The sequence below is a fragment of the Haemaphysalis longicornis genome, unplaced genomic scaffold, assembly GCF_048455015.1.
Source record: "Haemaphysalis longicornis isolate Haplotype H1 unplaced genomic scaffold, Haemaphysalis longicornis Haplotype H1 scaffold_1, whole genome shotgun sequence".
Classification (NCBI taxonomy): domain Eukaryota; kingdom Metazoa; phylum Arthropoda; class Arachnida; order Ixodida; family Ixodidae; genus Haemaphysalis; species Haemaphysalis longicornis.
Genome location: NW_027526203.1, coordinates 272,958,106 through 272,984,139, shown reverse-complemented (window position 1 = coordinate 272,984,139; position 26,034 = coordinate 272,958,106). Strand labels below are relative to the sequence as shown.

General features: G+C 44.2%; 1 protein-coding gene across 4 annotated transcripts in view; it reads left to right on the top strand.

Moving 5' to 3' along the window:
- Positions 1-22,295, top strand: part of LOC144145906 (uncharacterized) — a 33,520-nt gene extending 11,225 nt beyond the window's left edge. For all 4 annotated transcript variants that reach the window (XM_077677751.1, XM_077677742.1, XM_077677769.1 and 1 more), the window contains 2 exons: positions 16,508-16,609; positions 21,755-22,295. In XM_077677751.1, the coding sequence (XP_077533877.1) occupies positions 16,508-16,609; positions 21,755-21,982 (330 nt within the window). In that variant the 3' untranslated portion in view covers positions 21,983-22,295. The remainder of the gene's footprint in view (positions 1-16,507; positions 16,610-21,754) is intronic.
- The last annotated feature ends 3,739 nt before the right edge of the window (positions 22,296-26,034 follow it).

Here is a 26,034-nt window from a genome sequence, read left to right as displayed (position 1 = left end):
TATTATTATTATTATTATTACAGTACTAGCGAACATTAACCCAGGGACACGCTTGACGTGTGTGTCTAGCGTGTGTTTCGTCTCTTCTTTAGCTTTGTCCTTGTGTTAATGTTAGCTAGTACGATGAATTCCCTGGACTAAAAATGCTGAAGGATAGAATGACGCAGCATTAATTCACTTAGTCTTAAGTAATGTACGTGCTGAATTCGTTTTTTTTTTTTTTTTTTTTGTAGTTGAGGCATTTTTTTACCTTAACTGGCTGCACTGGGGCAAGCAGTGCATCCTATTTTCATTTTTTTTACTAATTGATATCACCAGTAGCACTCTGCACTGGTCTGCACACACTGCACTAATCTGCACCAGTTCAGGTAAAAAAAATGCCCCTAGTATCTGCGAGTTCTGCAGCTGTTTTATGAATCCTGTGTAAAAAAATAGTGTAAAAGTCAAATTGTGATGCAAAAACCTCGTCTGGGCACAGCCTTGGTGTATTTTTTTTTTTTTTTTACATGTGTCCGCCCGCATAAGGACAAAAGTATTCCGGCCAGCTTTCCTTCCGTAAGGGAAAGCTCATTTTTAATGGATTGTTCGCAAATCAGCTAGGGCACTGCTGCTGCTTGTGTTATTTTAAACTAAATATACCACACACAAATTGCGCCATCATGCAAAATTTAAAGGAGCCATGAAGACAAAATGTAAGTTTGTTTTATTCAAAAGATTTGGTGTTTTATAGTAGGTCCCTCAGTGCTTATCCGGCAGCAAACGGTGCTTTATTCACTGAGAAATCAAACATTTTAAGTTAAAATTTCAATTCTCCCGCGGCTTCGTATGTTTCATGATGGCAGCAATGATGTATTATGGGCAAGTACCTTAAATGAAATTTACATGTTGACTGAGGCTACTGCTATCTGCAATGCTGCATTTTTGGTTACCTTAGTTACTGTGTGCCATCCCAGATGGCGCCGTGATACCGCTGAAGGACCGCTGTTCACACACTGTTTGCCTTTGACCAGACTTGTACCTGCCAGTATTTTGTTACGGTTGATAGTAATAGTTTCATGAAGCATTGGGTATGACTCGACAAATAGGGTCATGTAAGTGTTTATACAGGGTGTTGCAACGATAACTGGAACACTTTAAAAATTTTTCCTGAGCGATCCGCCGCTCTGTTCGCGCTCAAACTTCACACAAAGGTCGCATTTTGTGGTCTATTTTGTTTGACACCGGGAACAACAACGGTACTTACCTGTTTATTCTGAAAATAAATAAAAACGATTTTCGCCTATGGAAAAATGGCCGCTGATTTGAACGTGCGAGCCAGCGCAAGTTGATGTTGGAACGACGGAACCACCTGCAGAGTGAAATGCACGTTTGGGATTCACGTACGGAGCCAAACGGTGCAGCAGACGATCAGAAAATGCACCTAGAAATGAGCTAACAGACGATCAGAAAACCCGGTTTTCGGGCTTGCACGTCCAAATCGCCGCCATTTTCCCATAGGCGAAAATCGTTTTTATTTATTTTCAGAATAAACAGGTAACTACCGTTGTTGTTCCCGGTGTCAAACAAAATAGACCACAAAATGCGACCTTTGTGTGAAGTTTGAGCGTGAACAGAGCGGCGGATCGCTCAGGAAAAATTTTTAAAGTGTTCCAGTTATCGTTGCAACACCCTGTATATATACACATATGTGCCAGTTGGCCAAGAGCATCTCAGACGAGCCCAGTGCGCCTGGCGGCTGTGTCGGGCAGTGTCGGCCAGCACATACTGCCGTACTCACTGCTTCTACGTTTACGTGTTCATTTGTACCTTCCATTGTTTACCCCACCATTCTTACTGCTATAAAAATAATATGCACTAAATTCAAGCACGAATAGTCCATTCTGTAAGCCTATAATCCCTGTTTAATTTGTATTGCATTTTGTCGGCCTCACTCGATCGCATCAAGCGGCCTATAGCACATGATAGGTTCAGTGTGGGAAAGTAGCTGGTGAGTCGTGTGCCTCTTCTCTGTTATCCTCATGATACAGCTTATCTGAGTGAAGTTTATGCTAAAAGTAGCGTCAATGTTATCCTAACGAAGTGATCTTTCAGATTCAACGAAACTTGCATTTTGTCTTCATGGCCCCTTTTGCCCCAACGGGATTCAGCGGTCTGTAAAGGAAATTTTCATAAAGACGCTCATTTATTATGAAAGAAAAATCTGACATTCACATTAGCCATACAGCTACAAAGAAAAGCTATACACCTTTCTTAGAAACTACACAGTTGAAGTCAGATTCATTCTGGTCAAGGATTTGAGCCTTGGACCACCTATCTAGGGCAGTCGCTCTACCGACTGAGCTAACCAGGAGGTTAAACGTTTGTAGCGAGACCAAATTAATCGACAACCTGAAATGAGAGACCAGTGTGAGCCACCTTCATTTATTGTAGCAACACCCGTTGTTTAGCTTTCACAACAGACATTGTAAAAGCAAGGTTTCGCAACAGCTGTTTGTTATCTGTATGTTCATAGATAATGAAAATGGTATATCCCAGTCTTGTAAGTGCTGATGAAATGTCATTTCGATTTTCTGAGCTGCTTTTAAAAGTCACTAGATAGGAACTAATTCACTTAAGCAATATATACGCTGCTGCATAGTTTATGTAGCCATGCAAGGTGGCAGCACCGTGTACATCATTTTAACTGAAACTAAAAAATTACGTCTTTTCGCATGCACTTTTTCAGCTAAATGAAAAAAACAGTTAAATGAAAAAAAAACAAAAAAACAATTCTTATCTCTCCTTGGGACTGTGGGCAGTATCAGGTGCGACAGGCAGCAAAGATTAAACTTCCGTTTCACTGCAGACCTGTAAATTGGCTGTGCAACAATGCCCTGATGTGGCAATTCTGCTTTGAGCGTTGGCAGTGCTCATTTGCTCTTGCATTTCTTTAGCACTGTCCTTGACTGGCTTCTGCAGTTTTTCTCTGGTCACGAAGAAAGCAGCTTAGCCTGTTCGCAAAACGTAAAGCGTTTTCCTGGGCAGGGGCATCAACTAAATGGGCCGATTTTAACCTGTTAGCATGCATCGTGCACGGGTGTCATCGATAAGGGGTGAAAGCAATGATCATGCTGACACCCACACAAGACGTTGTCAAGCGAGAGCCATAATTGCAAGGTGTGGAGTTCCCCGTTGTGACTCCTTCCGTTAATTTCCCAGTGCATTTTACCAATTTTAATTCCGTTTACTTAGTTCATGGCGAGGTGCAGGGCAAGCTTTGCTTCTATTTGTTTATGCTGCGTGCAGGTCTGGGTAACACATGGGTGGCATTGCTCACCATTAGAAAGTGATTCGGAGAAATGAAGCAACAGCAGGTGTAAAAAATCAAGTGGCACCTTACAACAAGGAGGGCATGTGTAGTGGGCAAACCCAGGCACCATGCAGCTGCAGTAAAGGAATGCAAAATAATCTGGGGGTGTGCCATAGTTACCGTAACATGCAGTTAAAGTTTACAATGTGGCAATGCGTAGCAAACAGTTTCTATTTTAGCAAAAAACTGGAAGAAATGTTACGGAAAAACCATGCATGTAAGCGTAGACATTACAGTGTATTTTGTTCAAAATATGCTCTAAGTGGCTTTTGAAAAAAAGTTGGTTTTCTTACGGTCACAATGATGCTTCTGGTAATGCATTATCTTCTTCCACATGTATAATAAAAAAAATGGGAATGAGTGAAGATTTGTAATCACTTTGATTTACCACACAACCAGGGCTGTCTCTTCTGTTGCACACTGTGCCAGTTGCTTTTGTCTGGCAGCAGCTGCTCTCTGTGCCACCCTATAAAGCGAGGCTAAAGGCTGAATGGCTTCTTGTTATAACTGAGGGATTGTCAGGCAAAAGTTTTTCCAGCCTTTGTTTGACAGCAAGTGATGATCACAGCAAGTGATGATCTTATTGTTTAAAAATAAATAATTAATACTAGCATTTCTCTCTCGTTTCCCCCGTTTTTCTGGGACGTAAAAAAGCACATCACAAAATGCGCAGAGGGGCCGCCTATAAAGGTGGCGAAGCAATGTAGTACCGCCACCTAGGAGGAGGTGCAGAAAATACCTGTGTAACTCTGCAGCATGGGGATCAGTAACTCGTATAGCTGGACCATTCGCGTAGCTTATTTCTTTGGTAATCCTTGACTTTTGCCACTAGTTGTCATACCAGGGTTCGCACAGGTCCTTGAAAACCTTGAAAACCCTTGAATTTAGAAGTGTCGATTTCAAGGCCTGGATAGTCCTGGAATTTTTAAATGGTCCTTGAAAACCCTTGATTCTTCCGGAGAGAATCAATGGCCCTGTCTTTTCACAAGAATTTAAAGTGTTTGTCGTGGATTTTAGGTGTTAACAAATGTAAAAAAACATTGTAACAATCAAGTTTCAGTGTATTGCGTGAAATTACAAGTTTGGTAGATTTTCATTATTACAAGGCAACATTAGGAGCAGGCACTTGTCAATGCAATCTATATCACGATACAATCCAGTGAAAGCCAGCTTCTGTTCTCTGTCTTGCATCTTCCATCTAGTCTATGGACGCTTGCTCATTGCATGTTTGCTGTTCCTCATACGCTCCATCTACGTTTGCTTTTACGTGAAAATGGTGGACGTGTACATAGTTCATCCTGCCTTGAAGCAACACTTGCTCAATTTAATTTCAGCTGATACTCTTGCTGACAAAGCAGGAAATGCACGCAACATTAACGAAGTTTTGAAATCAAACAGTCTCAGCAAAACACAAAGAAAAATGAAAAACCTCTAAATACCAGCCATGAAATAAAATAATGAAGCTGGGGGAGCATTTACGAACCCGTTAGCACCTATCTAAATGTGCACTAATGTGCTTAGGATTGTGCAATAAGAAACTTTTGCATTGTGTTGGAAAAGTTATAAATAAACCCAGATAAAACATTAGATGGGGACCTTGAAAAGTGTCTTGTGGTCCTTGAAAGTCCTTGAAAACTCTTGAATTTTTGCTTTTGAAGCCTGTACGAACCCTGTCATACATATATTCTATACAGCTAGAGTAAAAATGGCTGACATCTCGGGAGTTCACCGACATAAATGTTTTGACTATGTTTGTATGCAAGGTTTGTGCAGCATAATTGAAATCGAAACGTAAACAAAGCTTATCGATTGATTTGATTGATTGTGGGGTTTAACATGCCGACGCTTCACAGGCGATGAGGCGCGCCGGAGTGGAGAGCTCCAGATTAATTTTGACCACCTGGGGATCTTTAATGTGCGCCGAAATCTCGTACACACAGGCATTTTTGCCTCCATCAGAAAAGCGGCTGCCGCGGCTGGGAATCAAACCCGCGGTCTCGTTCTCAGCAGCACAACGCCATAGCCACTGAGCCACCGCGGCGGGTAACGAAGCTTATCACTAGTCGTAATAGCAGAACCTGTTTAGAAGCAGAAGCTTTTTTTTTTTTTTAACATTATGCTCAGCAGAAGATTCTAAAAGCATTCATTTTAGGTTTAGAGGTCACTGCCTTGCTGGTCTCGCACTTTTTTTTTAAGGAACACTTGGAGAAGCTCCACAAATCCCACTTCACAATTCATGATTTATGAGGTCGTACATTGTTGAGTGGACAAACGAATGAGCCGGTGATGCCAGCTTTCATGCGTGCTCTGCATTAGTCGCTTTTGCCTGGAGTGGTAACTGGTAATGATGGCACTGTACCACTGTAACCTAGCAACGTAGGTGAATTTGTTTTTATCCCTGAGTGTCCCTTAGCCAGCCATGTGGTCCTCTCACTGCTACCCTCTCCTGCATTCACTGTTCTGGCAGTGAAATCAACAAAGAAAAACTTTCGTGTGCAGCACTCACAGCGAAATGTCGTTTGAATAAGTACAGTAACATTTGTACGGGCGAAAGACGGCAACCTTATCATAGGCTTGCCAGTCCACGTTCAACATCACGTGCTTTGCCAAAATGAAGAGTACATAAATGGTCCAAGTCATAGTTCTGTCAAGTGAGAGAAGATTTGCAAAGTGACATCTTGCAGCTAGCTTTTCTTGCATTTCCCGCCCAGCATAATATTTATTTATTTACTTATTCATTTATCATATACTGCAAACCATTTAAGGTGCAAGCAGAAAAGGTTCAGCAAGTTCAAATGTACAACAAAGTTAAAGTAACAATTATTACAACAAAGATACACCAAAGGTACAACATGCTAATCACCATCAAATATAACACGTTTTTCACACACATGGGCTGAGTACATGCACTGCAAGCACGGAGCAAGAATGTATAGGAGGTGAATTGGCCCATTGTGCCAAGCGCGGGCGAGCGATCAGATAATGTCACAATGAAAACCAAATCGGACTGCAAAGCTTCGTGGCTGCGACGACGAAGGAGAGGGTAGCGGCACCTGATGGATGAAATTATAGCGGCCGCAGCTCATCGCGTGACTGCGCGGTGAAATGCCGGTTGCGGCGGCCGCGCAGTTTCTGCACCCGCGGCAGATGCCGCTAGCTTAACCTATGGCCAGCGTTTGTGACATTATCTGGCTGCTCTAGGAAGCCTCATTTCGCCTCCTGTCTTATTCTTACTCTGTGACTGCAAGCTAACACAAAATCGGGGCACCGCACTCTGAGGCACACAATATGTTGATAATAAAATGAAAGAAGAAAATATTGTGAGAGTCAGGAAACAAAGCCCATTTTACGGTTGAACAGAAAGCAGAGTTGAGTTTCAGGGCAACATATTCCACTCAGTTATTCGTTTTGAAAAAAAAAGAGTGTTCATAAATGTTAGTTCTTGCGAATATCGGCTTATGCTGCAGCTGTGTTTGTGGCGGGCAGGCCTGGAAGAATCTTTTACTATGTAATTATCTGGTTTTAATGTACTAGTTTAGAAAAATATATTAGGCGGAGCAAGTAAAGTTGAGCAGCTCGTCGTCTGTCCTCAAGAGGTTCAAGGTTTGCCAACTGCAACATCATTAAGGGGGAATCTCGACGTCTGTACCTACTGTAAATGAAGCGGACTGCCAGGTGCTGAATTTTTTTAAGCTTTTGTATGTTGGTTCTTGTGTGAGGGTCCCATACTACAGAGGCATACTCCAAAGACGGTCTTATCATTGTTTTGTATGCTTTAAGGAACTGGGGGCAGTATCTAATCAGTGCTTTAGGAATCCTAGTTTTTTAGGCGCAGATGAGCATGTGTTTTCTATGTTGGTTGTCCAGTTGAGGCTAGAGATAATTGTTACGCCCAAATATTTATAATCTTTCACATGCCTAATCATTATTCCTTTTACATCGTATTTGAAATGAAACGTTGATTTTTTGGTGATAGACAAATGAGCAGTTTTTTCTAGAATAATTACCATATTCCACTTTGCATACTAACTTTCCAAGCGGCCGATTTAAAACTTGCTGATATGACATAGAATTGATTACTTTGAAAAGAATGCAGTCATCTGGGAATAGTTTTACTGCTATGCTGGGATCTATTACTTCAACAAAATCATTAATATAAATATTAAATAAAACAGGTCTGATTACTGATCCTTGCTGCCGCACACGCCTGCAGTGATATTAAGCCAGCGTTTGTCAGTTTTGCTTTTTATACGCGCGGTTCTGAAGAAATAAGCTGAGATGAAACTTACTGATGAGGCTTACTGATGAAACCCACTGATGTTGGCCATTGGAAAGGTAAGCCACTGCCAGGCTCAAATGTATAGCTATGAAAAAATGGGTAGTTAGAAGCTCAGCTTCCCAAAAGGCCACTGAAGTTGTATTAGAAATGTCCCTTGCCTTTTTAATACTATTATAAGCCCAAAAACTGTTTATTATAAGCTTAGGAAACAATGCTAGAAGAAGTAAAAAAAATAAAATAACTACCTCGGACAGACGGTTAAGGCTGACCCCAACCACGAGAGGGAAATCCGGTGTAGAATAGGTATGGGCTGGGGAGCACTCAGCAAGCACTCCCAAATAATGAAGAGTAAGCAACCTGTGTTACTCAAAAGAAAAGTCTACAACCAACGCATACTGCCGGGGATGACATACGGAGGTGAAACTTGGCACCTTACTATATAACAAGAAAGCAAACTTAGGTCGACTCAACGGGCCATGGAACGAATAATGTTAGGAGTAACACTCAGAGACAGGAAGCGAGCTGCCTGAATCAGAGAACAAACTAGAGTAGAAGATATCATAGTTCAAATAAAGAAAAAGAAATGGACTTGGGCTGGCCATGGAGGGAGACAAACCGACAGTCGGAGGACAATTAAGATAACAGAGTGGATATCAAGAGATGGGTGTAGAAGAAGGGGAAGGCCATCAACCTGATGGAGGGATGAAATAAAGAAATTCGGGGGTAAACTGTGAACCCGAGCAGCGCAGGACACGAGTGGTTGTAGGTCCGTGGGAGGGGCCTTCATCCTGCAGTGTACCTGAGTAGTTGACGATTAACCCCTTTATCGCTGTGGGTTTTTACACTCCGCTTTTTTTTTCCCCATGTTGTACGATTTACAGGGCCAGTGCCACGGGTTTGTGGTTTCCGCTTGTTCATTGTCTGTGCTTGTAGTTTTGCCTTTCCACCTCCCCCAAAATTGCACGAATTGCAGAAGGCAAAGGCGAAGACAGTGAAAACAGGGCAAATTATTCACTCATGAGTCCTCTCCCTCCTACTCAAAAGGACTGTGAAGGCAACATGCAACTTTGCTTTATTTGAGGCATTGGTTCAAATGGACAATGCTTTGCTTGGTGGAAAACGATGCTTCCACTCCTGAGAAATTTGCATCTAAAAGGACAGATTTCAGGTACCCACTTGCATCAACTTTCCTGGACCAAAATTTTCTTGTGGTTTACAGGAGGAACAGGCAAAATAGGACATCCGGTGTGCTAACTACAAGTCAAGCACGTAGTCTGATGAGAGCTGAAAATTGCATGGCCTCTATGGTAAAGCCTGGTAGAAAGTGTCGCCTCTGTCAAGGCAAGGCCGTGGGTACCAGCTTGTTTCAAATGATAAATCTCAAGCATAGATTCACATCTCGCCAGAGTTGGATGCAACCGGGGCTCAACTGAATTCTCAGTACTCGAATAAAAAAAATTACTCCCACCTCCCCTCGCGGGAACCCCTGTGTAGATGCGACGCATAGGGGGTTCCGTTGTTGTTTCCGTTAGGTTGATTCTCCCATCGCGTGAAACGTGCCGTGAACCACCTGCCGCGGCTATGACGCAACACAATCCACTTTAATCCAATCCAAGCCAATCCAATCGAATCCAATCCAATGCCCCTCGCGAGAGTGTGTTCGCTATCTGAGAGGAGAGGGGGTGAGCGGCGGAAAGCGCAGCTCGCGCGGAGAATGGGGGAGGCGTGTGGACGGACAACGACAACGCCGTATGGAGGGACAAGGCGAGTGAGTGAGATGCCGTCGCATCTGAAAAACTGACGACCGGATTTCCCGATATTACTAACAATTTTGACTGTGCATGGCCAGAGGCAATGCTTTCGTGCCACTGTCCATAAAACCAAGCTTCCCTTGTTTTCTAATAATTCAGAAAAAAAAAAGGTTTATTGAGAAAAGAAAGGCATAATTAGGGTTTGTGTCTGAGCATAGCGAGATGGAGGGTGTTGCACAGATTGTCATTGTCCTAAAAGGACATTGGAGTGCTCTACAGGGCCTCACAAGCTATGCCAGCTACGATGACCAGCCCTAACTGCAACATATGCAGTAGGAAGAGAACACGGGGGTGTCCGTCACAAGCATGCTACCAGTGGAGCTGGTTTTACTATTATCTCATCTAGGTGGCTAAGATGCACACATACTCTTCCCCCTTTTTCTTCCTTTCTTTTTAACATCCACTCTCTTATCCTTATAGAGTAGCCATATGACTCTCGCATATTACTTCTCTTGTGCAACGGAAATTTCCAGAGTATTTATCGCCCAACTGTGGTTTCGGTCATGACTCGCAGAATCGGCTTGTTCCAGTCCTGCATTCCTCTTTTTGCCACCTTTTATGCCCTGTGAAAGCAAGAAATGTCAGAGGAAAAACCCTGTCCCTGTGCATGCGTGCGCGCGTGCCTTACAGATAAGGGCAAAATTAATTTCACTTTGGTGGTGTCGACTATAATAACAAAATAAAATTACATGGGAGCTGATCAGTTTGGTACCTTCCTGCCCTATTTATTGCGCGAAAACCGCGTTTACATAATAACGATGCATGACTATCCACCAACACATTGCGTACAGATCTATTGCTAGGTATTGGTGGTGTATTGGCAGCAATAATAAGAGCAGCTGACCGAAACTTGCCAAATGCATAATTTGCATGTTACAGGCATATAGGGTATTTTCTTCCAGCCTCTTAAATGAGATTTGGCAATGTACGGTTAAAGGGATTCCAGCATCTACGATATTTTCTGTCAGCCTCTTAAATGAGATTTGACAATGTACGGTTAAAGGGATTCCAGCATCGCAAGTAGTTGCGTGTAAATTGATCAGAAGCAGTATAGTAGTCATTATGTTTGAATTTAATTAAATTTCTTTATTCGTACTTGCTTACTGGCACCTTGGCCCTCTCTAGTGGTATGCAAAATTAGCAGTGCCAAAAGTAGGACACAACACGTTGGGCACTAGGTGAACTTTTTCTGTTGCTTCCTTGTCTACCAAGTACAGGTCCGCGCAGAAGTAAATGGAGCATGGGAGCGGTGGCTGAACTGCATCGCTGTGCCGCGTATGGGCGCCGACGGGAACCAAGGAGTGCCGGTCTAAGAGTGTGTTCGCTCTGCCCCCACCACCCTAACTGAAATGTTTAATTGCCGCTCTTCTGGCGTGTCATGCTGGGCGCGACGGTTTTCTAAAGGAGGTGCTGGGCTATAGAGGGGTGCTGGCTGCGTTGCCGCTCGCCGGCATAAGCGGTGACCGAATCCGCCGTTGTTGAGCTGGGCGAAGCTACGCGCTTGGACATGTGCCTTGTTGCGCGCTGTAAAGGGTGGCATAAAATTGTAGACCGCTGCGGTTTGGTGCAGCATGTCCTTGCAATATATTTATTGTAAGCCGGCAACAAAATTGCCCTGGACAATATAGAAAGCAGATTCACAGACTTTTTCTATGTTCGGAAAAAAAGATCTTTCAGACATTTTTTTTTTAAATTTTGGGTTTGTCCCAAGTTATTGCTGCCACTCAGTCCTGGTCTGTTCATAAGAAATGGAAATAAAAAATGTCCATGCGGTGGAAATTCTGTATTAGAGAACGCCGCAAAGAATAGATACAATGGTTATCTTATATTACAGCGGGCTTCATAGGGTGCATATTCTGTTGTCGCATTAACCCTTTCGCTCCCGTTGCGAGTACAGCCATCATAAGATTTTGTACCAAATGGCCGATGACGAGTATGGTCATCGGTCATGACGACTGCACTCGCAGTGATGGAAGTGCTGCTCCAATTGCTCCAAACTGCTCCAAGACGAAACTTCTGCTCCATGCTGCTCCAAATGGTCGTTTTAAGGGATTTTTGCTTCAAACGTGCGCCGAAGGGGCATTTCGAAAGCGTGTGGTAGCACTTCTAACTCTCTAATGCAAAACCGAAACTGAAAATAAACTTGTGTCTAGTGTCAACTTTATTTAAACATCCAAGTCAAACCCACTTGTAAACTGAGTTTGCTGCGATGTGTCTGCGCATCTGTAGACATGGCCTTCTTTTTCTGTGATCGTCCATGGCTTTTTTTATGGCTTTACGGCCGCCCTGGGGCATTGCCATGTTTGTCACAAAGAACACATGAACGGTTCGTTGTGGCGTGTACTAGTGTTGTTAACATTGTAGAGTTAGTATTATTCGGCTTTATATTTTTCAAGACGTTTTTCTGCAATCATTTTCTATTACATGCTGCATCGGTCCAACTCCAACGTTGTTGTGGTGTACCCGAACTACATATACAGAAAAACCCAGAAGTTAAAATGTTCAATTTTTTTAAAACGTGACGTAAGGATGACTGTGGTTTGGTGGCTTTTGCTCTAATTGTGTTTACCTTGTTTTAGTTTTTGGCTGCAAGTGTAAATGTACGTTTTAAAACTAGGACAGTTTAATGATGTACCTCGAGTATTTTTATCCGAAAGTTGAAGGCAACAGAGATCTTGTTCGGATTTTTGAAATGATGTGCCTACTGCATTTGATTGTTGATTTTTACATGCAGTATGGTGCGTAATAAATATTGGAAACTTTAACGGTTTCCTTGTGCATTATATACACCCTGTATTGAAGCGTATTTTGGCATCTGCTCCAAAGTGGCTTATGGCTGCTCCAAACTGGAATTTTGCCTGCTCCAACAGCTGCTCCGTGAAGCAAAATGCTGCTTCCATCACTGCACTCGTCATCGGTCATTTTGGAGCCCTGTCGGCGCTTTTTTGCAAGACATTGATGTCATGTGGTCAAGCCATCTTTTAATTCAATGTGGGGTTTAATTCAAAGCTGCAACATTTTCTTAACTAATATAAGGTGCTCGTTAAAAATAACAGCGTCGGTTTTACAGCAACAACAAAATATGTGGCCTATGAGGCCCGCTGTAATAGATGACAACGATTGTATCTATTTTTTACGGCGTTCTTTATACAGTTAAACCTCGATATAACGAAGTCGTACTTGCGGGCGGAAATTTCGTAAAATCGAGAATTTCGTAAAATCGAGGTTTCGATTTTACAGTTCATTTAACCAGCTATTGAGGTTTCAAAGCCTTGCCCATCGCCCAGAAACAACTGCTATGTAGTTACCTCTCCACTTAAAGAGAAATTTGTACTAAAACTGGCCGCGAAAATTGTGTGAATTGAGAGTTTCAACACTTAGGCTATGTAATTCGGATAGCCGACGGTAGTTCATGTGTCGTCGTAAAACCGGTGCTTTTTCCGCAACGCCTCATTAAATGTGATAGCAGACTAGGTTTCCACTTATTTTTTTCATTGCAGTCAATACTAAACGCCGCTGCTAGTCATTTGAACCCGCGTCCATGCCCCATGAACTTCACCCCGGCGAGGTGCTGGTTCGAAGCGGAAGGGTGCTATGAAACTTTCTAAAGACTTTTTTTCATGTACAAAAACTCTGCAGTATGGGCGTGGGATGCAACCACGACACTAGAGATACCCATGATTGTGAGTCGAGCGGAGTGCAAGCGGACGGACTGTGTGTAGCAGCGCTTACGTGCTCCCGCTAAAGCGGAAATCTTACAGTAAGTATCTTCCGGCAAAATTCGATTAAGCAATTACTTTTATGCCCGCTGAGCCCTAAAGAAACCGATGTCTCCGCACTGCAGCTGTCTAATGAACCCGGGTGAAACGAAAATGACCACGTTCAAAGAAAGCAATTTATTGCCACCAGCACTCGATGTTTAAGCCGTAGTGAAGAAGTCCGTAAGCAGTGCTTAGCGTTTCTTGACCTCGTATGCTGACAGCGCTAACAAGGCTTGCTCTTACACATTCGCGTGCGCCTGCGTGCCTCCGCAGAACGTCGATGGCATCCATCACTTCGGTGGCCGTCGGTCTACCGTCGGTTTCCCCGACACTTCCTCAGGCTCTTGTTCGGAACACACTTTTCTTTCCCTTGGAGTGCTCACGCTGCTTACAAGACTCACCTAATGATGCACGAGCAAAATATATTAATGTGGTTATCAGCGAGCACAACCTAGAGCAGCAGCACCGTGAGGAAGGACGCGTAGAAAAAAAGAGAGAGAGAGGTGATTTGGTGAAAGAAAGAAAAGGAAAGTGCACTGGGGATATTATTGAGCTCAGTAGGGAGCTCACCTGCATACAACCCAGTGCGGTGGGGAGGGGAAGAGGGGATAAAAGACTTGGGAGGAGGTTAGGGGTGGAATAGAAAAGGCGTGAAAGAGAAAGACAGGCAGAAAAGAGAGAGAGAGAGAGAAGAAAAGAAAAGAGGGGGGAGGGGCATTACATAGGCGACAGCGGCACGAGTGTTCGGTGCGAGTGTTTGTTCAGTAGCCTCAGCTACAGGCGCTGGGTTAGTCCAGTGGCCTCGAGGAATGCCTGGAGGTGGCGGAACACTTCACGGCGGGAGCTGGCAGGACCCGTCGGGAACAGCAGGTCCTGCAGGTTGTGTCTGGGTCGTCCGAGACGCTGGAGTGCAGCCTGCAGCACTGCTCTGTGTGCTGCGTGCTCGGGGCAGGACAGGAGCAGGTGCTCCAGTGCCATCGGCCATACCATGCTGAATACGCCGTGCTAGAAAAAAAGCTTGAAGTAGGCTTCGGCAGCCTAAGCATAGAGGGCGCTGGTGTAGGCAACGACGGAGACGTCAAAATGGTGGCCACACTATTCAACCGTCTATGACCACTAGCGGTTTGAGCAGCTTCTTTCATCGCTTTGAATTGTTGTCAACCACAGATTTCACCGCTTTTCTTTCATTTTAGCCGTTTAAGAGTTAATGCGAGTACTGAATGTTTTCAGTGTAGGCTCTAAGAGGCAAAATAAAACGTGCCTCGACCGGAATTTCATTCTTCCTTTTTGCCGTGACTTCGTTAAATCGGGAGCGCCACACGAAATTACTTCGTAAAATCGAGATACATACATGCATTTAGCAAAATTTTGATAGAAAACTTGAAAAAATTCGTTATATCGCGAATTTTGTTAAATCGAGGTTCGTTATATCGAGGTTCAACTGTACATAATATTTCCTCCGTATGGGCATTTGTATTTTCCTTTTCTTCAGAACAGACCTGAACTGAGTGGCAGCAGTAACTTGGGGGAAACTCAAAATTAAAAAAAAAAACAATGTTGGAAGCAGGATCTTTTTTTTTTTTTCGAATAACCAAAATATCCATGAATGTGCTTTCTATATTGTCCAGGGCAATTGCGTTGCCGGCTTACAATAAATTATATCGCAGTGACATGCTATGGAAAACCGCAGCGGCCTGCAATTTTATGCCGCCATTTACAGCGCGCAACAAGGCACGCTTCCGTGCGCACAGCTTCGTCCGGCTCAACAGCGGCAGATTCGGTCGCCGCTGACGCCGGCGAGCGCAAGGCAACAGGCGCCCCTCAATAGCCCAGCGCTGCCTTTTGAAGACCGGCACGCCCAGGATGACACACCAGCAGAGCGGGGGTTAAGCATACCAGATAGGGCGGCGGGGGCAGTGCGGGCACACTCTTAGACCGGCGCTCCTTGATTCCCGTCGGCGCCCACACGTGGCGCGGCGATGCAGTTCGGCCACCGCTCCTGTGCTCCGTTTACTTCTGCACGGACCTGTACCTCAGTGTGGTATACTGTTTGTATAGCGCAAGCAAGTCTGCCTATCGGTGTAGGCCAACTTGTTTTCTCACCTTTAAGGGGCCACTGAAGGCAAAATACAAGTTGCTTCAGATTGATAGATTAGCTCTCCGAGAACACGAATAGTATACCACTCTTACACGGCATGGCTTGTCGAAAATAAGGTAGAAAATAATGAAAGCATGAAGATAGGTGTCGCCACCATTGGCCATATTGCACAAGTTACATTCATGAGTTTATGAAAACTTAACTGGAAGTTTTTGTGGTGTCGCGTTTTAACATCGAAGAACAAAAATCTAGAAACACTATGATGAAAGCCCAGCCAATATATCACTCATTGATTGATCCCTTACGCCAACAAGCTCATTTTGGTTTCAGTATAATACCTTGCACAATACTCAGCAATATAATTGTGGAACCCTTGTGCAGTACTGCGTACACAGCCACTTTTATTATGGCCCTCTGCGCGCTTTCGCTGCGTTAAAAAAACAACCCAGGAACGGTTATTTTGGTTACAGTCAGTATTTTCAAGTGTGCGCAACATCTGGTGTACGCAATGTCTTCCCGGGCTGCCGCTGGATGGCACTGTTCGTCCATACTGGCAGCGATGCCTCTACGCAAGGCGGCGTACAGGGACCGTGCACAAGTGGTTGGTTCAAGGCCAATATTCATGCAGCCTAAAAAGACAATGTGCTCTTCTTCATACTGGTCATGGGAACATTTTGCTTAGTGGCCTGGAGCAGCAAAGGATGCAGGAGTTCAGGAAAGCATGACTGATACCGCTTGGTACATGGTAGCGTTGTATTCGGTTGCTTCTATTTTGCTATACATCACCGCTGCCGTGGTTGCTTCTGGTTTACCGTGACGCAAGCAGCGGCTGCAGCAGCCGCAGCTTGCATCATGGAATCGCTGCGAGGGAAATGAGGAAGGGAAATGCATTCTTCCATGAGTGATATCTCAGCAATTAAGGCATCTTTTGGCACCGAATCAATGCTAAAATGGCTATGGGAAGGTCAGACTTTCGTTTGAAACCAACTTGCTGGTTGCCTTCAGTGTCTGTTTAATGGGGCCAATATGAGATCGCATATGCTACTTGGGACCACAAGTTGGTCATTCTGTTCTCAGAGATGAACATTTGCGTCCCCCTTTTATCCAGGATGAGCTGTCTTTGACCGCCCGCATACTGCGCGAGGCAACCACTCAATTGTTTTGTGCTCGAGAATAAGTAGGCTGCACTTGCTTCTTCATTTTGTACAGGATGACCTGTCTTCAAGTGACGACGACAGCGGCAAGGAAGGCCTTGTGCAATACTGGTTGGCGAAGCAGGCCAAGCCAAAGCCTGAGGACCGGATATTTTACGTGAGTGCACATCGAGCGGCTGTCTGAACTTGATTGGTCCCTTGGAAGCATGAATGTGGTATGAGTTTTCCTAGCATGCGCATCTGGGTCATTGGAAGCTGGCTCGAGCCTTGTGCCAAGTTTGATAGATTGATCTTGTTGAAAAACGCACAGCGCACCTGGTTAGTGCAGACACACATCTCTAATGAGAGCTATGTATATAATTTATGTATATTATATCTAGCAGAGAGTAGATGCTTAGCTCCACAGTCACTGCTTGGTTAGCAGCAGCTTTTAATGCACTGTAAGGTCCTTTAGGTGAAAATTTCTGCAGGCCTTCTAACCTGGTACGTTAGCGGCATCATTTCAAATGTACATTATGTCCACTGGTGCCTGCTCCGTTGTCCAAGTTCTCTGTAAGGTGGAACCTGACGTTTTTTCTTTAACATTCATTCTTTGCTGAAAAACTTGACTGTCATTCAGAAAGTTCAGAAGAGATGTTGGGAAAGGTGCGACTTCTATATGAAGCCCAAGGTAGGATACCAGTGCACTATAGCTGATCAAAAAAATGCAGAAGCTAAATATGTAGCATTAATGCGCCCTGCAGTACAGCTTGCAGTACAGCCCTTCTCCCTCTTTCCAGCCCTGCTCACACAGGCCAATTTAATGGACATTTCGGCTTTTCTCACACAAGTCAGTTGCTTCAGTGACAGTAACTGCTACACTGTTGTGATGCCTCGTCTAGAAATAAGGCTGTCGTTGGCTTAGAGAGCACCTCCTAGCCCCCAGGCCAATCTGTGTGCCAATCCTGCAGCCAACAAGCGCTTCATTTTTACAGGCCACCAGCAACCTTTGTGTAAACTAGGGCAGTGCGATATTTTATTTTCCCGCCCATTGGCTCTTCATTGTACAGCATAAGGTCAAAATCGGAATATCACTGGGCCGAAACACTAACTGTTCTGCTATACTCAAGCGTGCTTTGCTTGCGTCACTCAGCTGAAATTAAACATGGTCGGGGCAACAATAACGTGGCATTTAAAAAAAATACATTAATAAATGGGCAAGTATATGCCACAGAGGACGCAACATGCGAGCCTTTTTGCCATGTTTCAGCGCCGAGTCATGGCGGCAGGTATGATGACCCAGACAAAAATTTGAAGTGGTTTTCGAAGTAGTCCCACTTGCTGCAAGTGGTCCCCCAACAGGTCCCACTTGGTTCAAAGTTGGAGCTGGACTGGTCCCACTTGCTGCAAGTAGTCCGTGAACAGATACTACTTGCTTCAAAAGGGTGACTAAACAGGCCCCACCTGCAATGAAGTAGTGACTCAGTACAGTTATCAGAGAAGCTCATTTGTATGGGAACTTTTTTTGTCTTCAAAATTGGTGAACTGCAATGCCTACCACCCTTGTCAGTCAATGAGGTTCCAGCAGCAACGTCACCACTGCTTCAAAGACAATGCTCCTCCTGAGAACGAGCCCAGTCGTCACAAGCCCGCTCGTCACCGAACTCGTCGTAGGCCAACTCGTCACACCGGCCTTTTCGTACAATGCCATCTCGAAATAGGAACTCTTGGGCAAGGTGCTTTTTCGTCGATTGGGTTCGTCGCACCGTGACCGTGTGAACAAAAGCCTCGAAGCATTGACCGGAAATTGGCGCTCAAAGCGGGTCTGAGGCTGGTTGCAACAATATTGAACTCATTGCAGCTGCTAAGGAGGGCGTGGGGAGGTCTGTGTGACCTGCACGCGTACATAACACCCTGAAGCAGTGCTTTTTCTTTTTTTCTTTAGGGAAGGGGGGGGGGGGGGGGGGGGGGGGAGAGAAGTCAGCGTACTGCTTTGAAGGGCTGAAGAGCTGATCATACAGGGGCGTTGAGGTTGGGTACTTAGCTGGTACGGACAATGGTACTTTTAAGTTACAGCTGTAGTTGGGCAAGGTGGTGGAGAGGTTTGTGGGACCACATCGTGGTGTGACCTGCACATACGTTTGAACCATTTAAACGCAGCTGAAGCGCTGCTCAGGAAGGCGGGGGTAGGGGGCGGCGCGGAGCAGTGCGCACCTTGCACTAGTGTTTTGAAAGCAGGCCTGATACCAGAGCAATTTCGCCTTGTAAACTTGGGAACAGAAAATATGTTGGGTTTTGTGGTTTGGATTCCCTTTTTGTCACTTGGATTTAACTGCTCCGCGGCATTGTAAACAAAGCACTGGCTGTAAAGGGCCAGGAAGAATGGTCCATGGTCAAATCACGTGACCCCTAAAAAAAGAAGCATCAGGGTATAAAAGCGCGTCATGTGATATAAGTTTGAATTGAATTATAATTTTAACATAATTAATGAGGTGTGACGGTATATTAACCTAACTTCTGCAAAAACTCAAGCACACTCGCCTAGGGCCATAGCCAAAACTTTCTTGTTTTGGGGGGGATGTTTTGGAAGGGAGAAGATTTGCCAAAATAAGCACTAAGTCTGCCTCCTGTGCTGCCTGGGAAAAAAATTCTCGGATTAGTTTATCGAAAATGTTTTTTCTCAGCCTTTACATTCAAAAAAGTTTGCAGTATGCTTTTTAGTTTCCTCTATGTCTCCACAGCGGGTCCTTATTATTTACCAAAATTTGTAGTATTTACCGTAGACGCCTTTTATTTCTGCATGCTTTTAATGTTATTGGGATGCGCAAAGCCAAACACCATCTCTGGCTACGTCCCTGCACTCGCCTATACCTTTCTTTGAAAGGCGACGCATAGCAGGCGGTAACATCACGTTGACGTTCCAAAACAAGCTCTTAATGCGAGTTTTCTGTCTGCCCTATGACGAGTTGACATTCCTGACCAGTTTACCTGTGACGAGTTGGCCTATGACGAGTGGATTTGTGACGAGTTGGCCTAGACCCGCTCCACCCATTGTGTGATGAGGAGAAACGTCTTTCTTTCTGGTCAGTAATGTTGTCTGGTGAAACCCCTCATTTGCCCGAGTGAGAAGTGGAGAAGTGGCGTTTCTTGCAATAAAGCGGCAACAAAGCCGTGAAGTAGAGGCACATGACCTCGCCACAGAGTTTCATGCTCGTGCACATTACTTGCTTGGTAGCCACATCTATCCAGCGAGCTCTCACCTGCAGCAATAGGTTAAAGGCACCTGCTTGATGCCCTCGTTATCCTGCTAGCATAAACAATGCCCAAACCAAAAGAACACATAGAGTAGCACAAAATTGTCGCTGCAAAGTGGTCAGCATTATGCAAAGTTGTTTCATTAATTCCAAGCAAAGTTTAGAAATTACAGGCATTACATACATTCAAAGCTTCAAGTAATTCGCGAATAGTCTTCACATTTGATTTATGCAGCGCCTTTATAGTTGGAGAATTTTGAGTATTTTTTTTTTTTTTTTAAGAAGAGAAAAGACGAATAAAAGTTGCCTTCACTGCACAGCCTTGCAGCTTCACCACATGACAACATGCCATCTTGCAGGCTTGATTAGCTTCCCCACAGGATTCCGCAGCCCTGCGAAAAAGCCAAGCATGCACAACCATTGCATAAAGATGGGTGGCAGCTCAGGCACATATTCCCTTCAGCGGTAGTGTTACACATCAAATTTGACGCCACGATGAGCGAGCGTTTTTGCTTCAAATGGAACAGTACCTCACGTGTGCATTGCCACATGCCTTCTGAGCAGACAACTAGCGCTGTCTAGTGTTTTCACACCAAAGCTGAAGCCAAAACAAACCCTCAAGATGGACGCCTCCAGCTTTCATGGAATGGCACGCGAGTCTATTGCGACTCTTATTGTTTTTACGGGTGTATAATGCTTTTACAAGAACGTTGTTTACATCAGCTGAACGTATATCTTGTTGCGCATGCCAAGTTCTTGTGATTTCTGTAAAAGATGGCAGTAGGATGCGCAGAAAAAACGTGTGCGTGCAATTGTACACGTGGCACCTCAACGCTGCAACGAAGCAAGCAAGCAGCATGTTGACATCATTGTCCACAGGTGGTCGCCAAGTACAGCCAGTCTATGGGTGGCTTGGACTAGCTCAACTTTTTGATGTCACTATATCTCCTCCTAGCCAAGACCAGGAAACGGCCAGTGAGAATGATCTCACACTTCATTGGCTTTGCAGTATGTAACAGCTGGCTAGAACACATTCACGATGTGAAAGCTGAGAGACTCCCCAAAAAGAAATTAAACACGTTGTGGTATTTCAGTCAGACATTGCACATAGCTTGATTGCAAGGGGCTGCGCCAACCAAGAGGTGATGCCCAAGCATGGCCTCTCCAAAGCCTGTCCTAAAATCTCATGTCGGAACACCCGTGCCAACAAATTCTACAAGATTTGAAGGAATAAATTACTGGCCAATTCACATCAGTGCTGACTTCTCTCAAAGGTGCCCGAATACAGGCTGTGTTTCCAAGTCCGAAGTTTGCTGTTGCAAATGCGGAGTTTACCTCTGCCTCAGTGCCGCAAAGGGTTGCTGCTTCGAATTTCATCTCAAAAAGTAGTGGCGTCGAAGCAATTTTGAGGCATTTAAAATGCACTCTTGAACACTATTGACAAGTGAAGTACCTGAAAATAGTTCATGATTGTGCTAATGGTCATCGACATGCTTTACCACCGAGAGGTGCCATGTGTACAAATGTACACATCACAATTTCTGTTTCTTGGATCAATAATCCAGTTTTGATTCATATCACTGAGTGTGTGTTTGTTTTTAGAAGCCATATTTAAAGGAATCACAATTTTTCTCCTTATTTATCTCAATTTGTGTCTGAAGGGGATATATTGAGAACAAGGTGTGTATATGCACTCAAACCTCGTTATAATGTAACGGGATATAACGAAATAATGGATATAACAAAATTCCCCTTGAAATCTCCATAGAGACCCATGCATTTGAAACCTCTTTGAAACAAAATAAAATTGACCTGTCAATGGATATAACGAACTAAATAAGTTTCCCCCCCAAAAAAAGTCCTACCAAGGTGCGTGAAGTGAGGCATTAGTGGCCTGAGCCATGCAGACAGTATCTTGAGCCTAGCAGGCCAACATGGGCCACAATTATTGTCAAGTGGAAAAGACTTCTGGAACAGAGAGGTACCAGTAATATGCGAACAAAGCTCTCTTCTATTCCAAGCAACAGCGTTTGAGATGCCAAGTTCACCTGAGCCTCCTTTTAAAACAGGGCATCTCAGAGGAGGACTGGAAGGCGGCTGGGCCATCGAAGCAGCGGACACCCTCGCTGCAGGAGCAGCGCGAGCGTGTTGTTCCTGCTTCATCGATCAGGGTGTGCGTCGAGAGGATCGATGAGTTCCCCTGGACCATGACGAATGCCCTGGGTGGCTTAGACATCAGGGGCTCACCGGCATCGCCGGCATCGCCACGCCCCGGGCTTGGTGCCCAGGAGCGCTGATTTCTGTCGCATGCCTGCCTCCCCTCCTTGCCTCCTACACTTGATGCGTGCCTGTTGCCTATGAGGCTGGCACGATCATCATTCTGTTGAGGCGTGCCATACTCTACCTGATCACTATACTTTGTTGATGCATGTCACCGTGAAAATGACACGTTGTTGGGGCCAAGTGCGTGAGTGATATACAACGGTGGTGTTCTCTACGGGAGACTTTTTGCTCAAGGGACAGTTTGCTGAGTAGCACGTTGAAAGCTGCATGTGTAGTGTATTACCGAGAGCTGCAGGCTAAATTTTTTTCTTTTCTTTTGGCACCAAACTCTACTTCCAGTTTCTTACTCGAGAGGTCAAACATAAACTTGCATGCCGCGAAACGTGCATTGGCATCATCACGTTTGCGGGTGGATGGCGGAGGCATGGCTTTTACTTTTTATCTCTGGAGAAGTCAGTGCTACACAGCCTGCATCATAACAAACCCCAGCTTCACCGGCACATCCTGATGTCCACTTTAATAATCCCACATGGACAGCTAAAACAAAGGCAGCACTTCTGCATAACAAGCCAGGTCAGCAGCTGGTCGTGCATTGGAATGAGGGCAGTGAAAATCTGGGCAACCATGGGCCATCACTTTCAAACTAACAAAAAAAATTTATGGGCATTTTAGTCGGTTAATTCAGTCGTAACAGTCATGACAGCTAGATGACAGCCATGCTCAAGCGTTAAGCTGCACATAAGAACTAGTGTCGTTTTAAAACTCCCAAGAAGAACCTTTTGCTCTATTAGTGCAAGAATTGGTTGGTTTCACCAGCTTCCACATTTATTTATTATTTATTTAATTATTTATTTATTTATTTATTTATTTATTTATTTATTTATTTATTTATTTATTTATTTATTTATTTATTTATTTATTTATTTATTTATTTATTTATTTATTTATTTATTTATTTATTTATTTATTTATTCGCAGCATTTTTTTTTATGGTGCCTCTTTGCTATGAAAAAGTCCGGCACCTTAGTTCACAGTCGGGAAAGGTAGCACAGGCTGTGTGACACTAAGCATAGGTAACCAGATGTAAACCCATTGCATAGCCCTTAGCATGTGCCAGTACAGGTACTTATCAAGCTGTGCTTGCTATGCCCATCCTCAGCCGTCATTTGTGTTCTCCACTTTCAAAGGTTGCAGGCTGCTATGGTGTATGGGGTTCAGTGCCTCCTGTTTTGGGTGTACTTCAGTGCAATCAGTATTGCTTAGCAAATGCAATGCAAGGAGCTAGTCATGCGTTGTATGTGTTCATTTAACTTTTTGGGGCTGAGAAAGGGAAAAGAGGGAAGTACGTATTTTTTTAATGTTGACACGTGCATTGTTCACTGCACATTGCGGGTTTCTCTCATCTATCATTTTATTCATTACCTGTTCCTTGTGCATTTTTTTGCTACTGTGATTCTTGTTTTCTCTACTGTGCATTTAATAGGAGGATTTGAATCTCTTTGTTATGAGTGACTCATCACCAACTCCCAGAGCGAGTTGGAGGTGACTTCGTATTTAGAGTTTTGTAGTCATCTGTTAAACTAAGCTGCTCGAGCTCTTTGCCTAGCAGTGAAAAGGTGTTGTGTCTTCTGTGATATGCTTGACTTCTTGTTGTAATATTCTATTGAAGTCTCTGTTATGTACAAATCCATATAGAGTTTATTTATGCCAAATAAACTTGGAGGATGAATTTCTGCGTGCTTGGACTTCTGAACAATGTATCAGCCAATACAGCCTGCTCTAGAACATTTCTGTTAATGTTCATCTGTAGCAAGGAGTGCAACTAAGAGCACCACTGTTCCATTATTGTGCCAGCCATGCACTCTAGGATACAGGCACTCGGATGTCAAAGCATGTACCGGAAAACGTCACCAGCTCCATCAATGTTCAAGCGTTTCTCACAAGCATTTCCGTTTAATCTCTCCAGGGGGGAGGTCCCCCATACATTGCTGCAAAACTTGTTCCCTAAGACAGTGTATCGTCACGGATCCTTGTATGTTGTAGGTGGTTTATGTTTTATCGCGTATCAGACGTACGTGCTTTCAGCCCAATGCGAAAATATTGCCCTTTAAATTACACACATAAACACTTTGTTTTAAAATGTGGCTACGTTCAAAGGGTATTTGAAACTGCAGTCTGTGCTCTGTTGGTTGTGTAATCGACCTGAAACTGCAGACGATTGTTTTGGGTTGTACAGCTAGGACACCCTACGGCGGGCACTGAAGAAAGGTATAAGCATTACCCAGCACGCAATTTAATTTCTTCTTGTACAAAAAACACTACTGTCCCATACGATCTCTTGCTTCTATTGGAGTTCTTCAGCTTGTGGAAGTGCCGTGTGATCGGCCATCATGCAGACCCAGCTGTTCAATAAAATCCCTGTTTCGGGAAGTGTGCCCGGGTGCGCAGCTTGTATGCTGCCCAAAGTGAGCCCATAAAGTGGCTGCACCTGCTAATGCGAGTCTCCCAGAATTTCAGTGAAAACTTTTGAAGGCTAAGCATTTTCACGCTGTAATTCAGAATTTAGGTTGCTTTGAGGATGTAGTTTTTCTTCTGTGTGAGGCTGTTGAGTGCATAAATCACTTGTGTCTGCCATAGTTTGAAAGGGCGTGCACTTGTTTCGGAACCAAGGAGCTGCATGCTTCAATTAAACTTGTTGGGCTAGTTGGTTCATGACTACAAAAGAAGATTTAGCACAGCGAAGTCAAAGGCAGTGACTAGACGGTACGGGTGCTCGGTCGTCTGGTCGCCGTCTTTGTCGTGACCTTCTTTTGGAGACACATGCTGGAACATTGTTAGGCCAAAAGTTTTTTTTTTTTTTTAAGCGACCTGTGTGCGTGAACTTTCTTTGTCACTCTTCAGTGCTGCTTTGCCAAATAGGGGTGCTAAAACAGGATGATAAAACGCGTTTATTGATGAACTTATTCATTGATAACTCGCACTGAGGTAGAATGCCGTATTTACAGAAAAGCAATATTATAGGCATCACCTCGATGCCATGGTGCACGATAGCACGCTCATTTTAAGTTTCAGGAGAGCATCATTCATGATACGATTTTAGGACGGCTGTAGTGTGACGCTAGACCGTCTGAGTGGTGTTAGCTCCAGTGTGGTTGGTATTGAGGCATTATCAAAATAAGCCATTTCAATGCCTGACGATTAAATGAGTCAAGTATCGAAGTGAAGTGAAGTAAGCATTTTATTTCAAAACCACAAGGACATGGTTTGAGCAACACTCCTCCGGACATTGGTTGTAGTTTTTATTTTCACGCACCAGAGTTGCGACTTCTGATTGATTGATTGTAGGGTTTAACGTGCCGACGAGGCGATGAGGCGCGCCATAGTGAAGGGCTCCGAATTAATTTTGACTTCCTGGGGATCTTTAATGTGCGCCGAAATCTCGTACACACAAGCGTTTTTGCTTTTCGCCTCCATCAGAAAAGCAGCCACCGCGGCCGAGAATCGAACCCGCGACCTCTTGCTCAGCAGCACGCCTTAGCCACTGAGCCACCGCGGTGGGTAGTTGCGACTTCTTCCCACTTGAATAAAAAAAAAACATTTGATATTAGCATGTCTAAGAATCACCTGCACAATGACATGCACAGAATCACTTCTACAACCTCTCATTAATCGACATTCTGCAAACCTAGCCAATGCTGGTGTCATACTTCCCGTTCTCTAAAAATGCATGCCAGGAACCGCAGGGACTCAAACATGGAACGGCGTGCTAAGCCACAAAAACCGCATGGGAACTTGGTGTATCATGCTAATCATCACATTGGTTGCATCCAACTTTGATAAATGGTTTACTGCTCAAATGTGAAAATATGCACTTATAGATTCCTGCAAACGCTAGAAATTTGCCTTTAATGTGGCATGCTTTTCAATTTCTTTCTCAAGACATTTCTTTTCCCTGGACAAGAACTTACCATATTTACACGATTGTAGGTCAACCAATTTCTTCAAATGTGAAAATATGATGTTGGGTGGGTTGACCTACAATTCAATCTAAAACTTGTACTGCCAG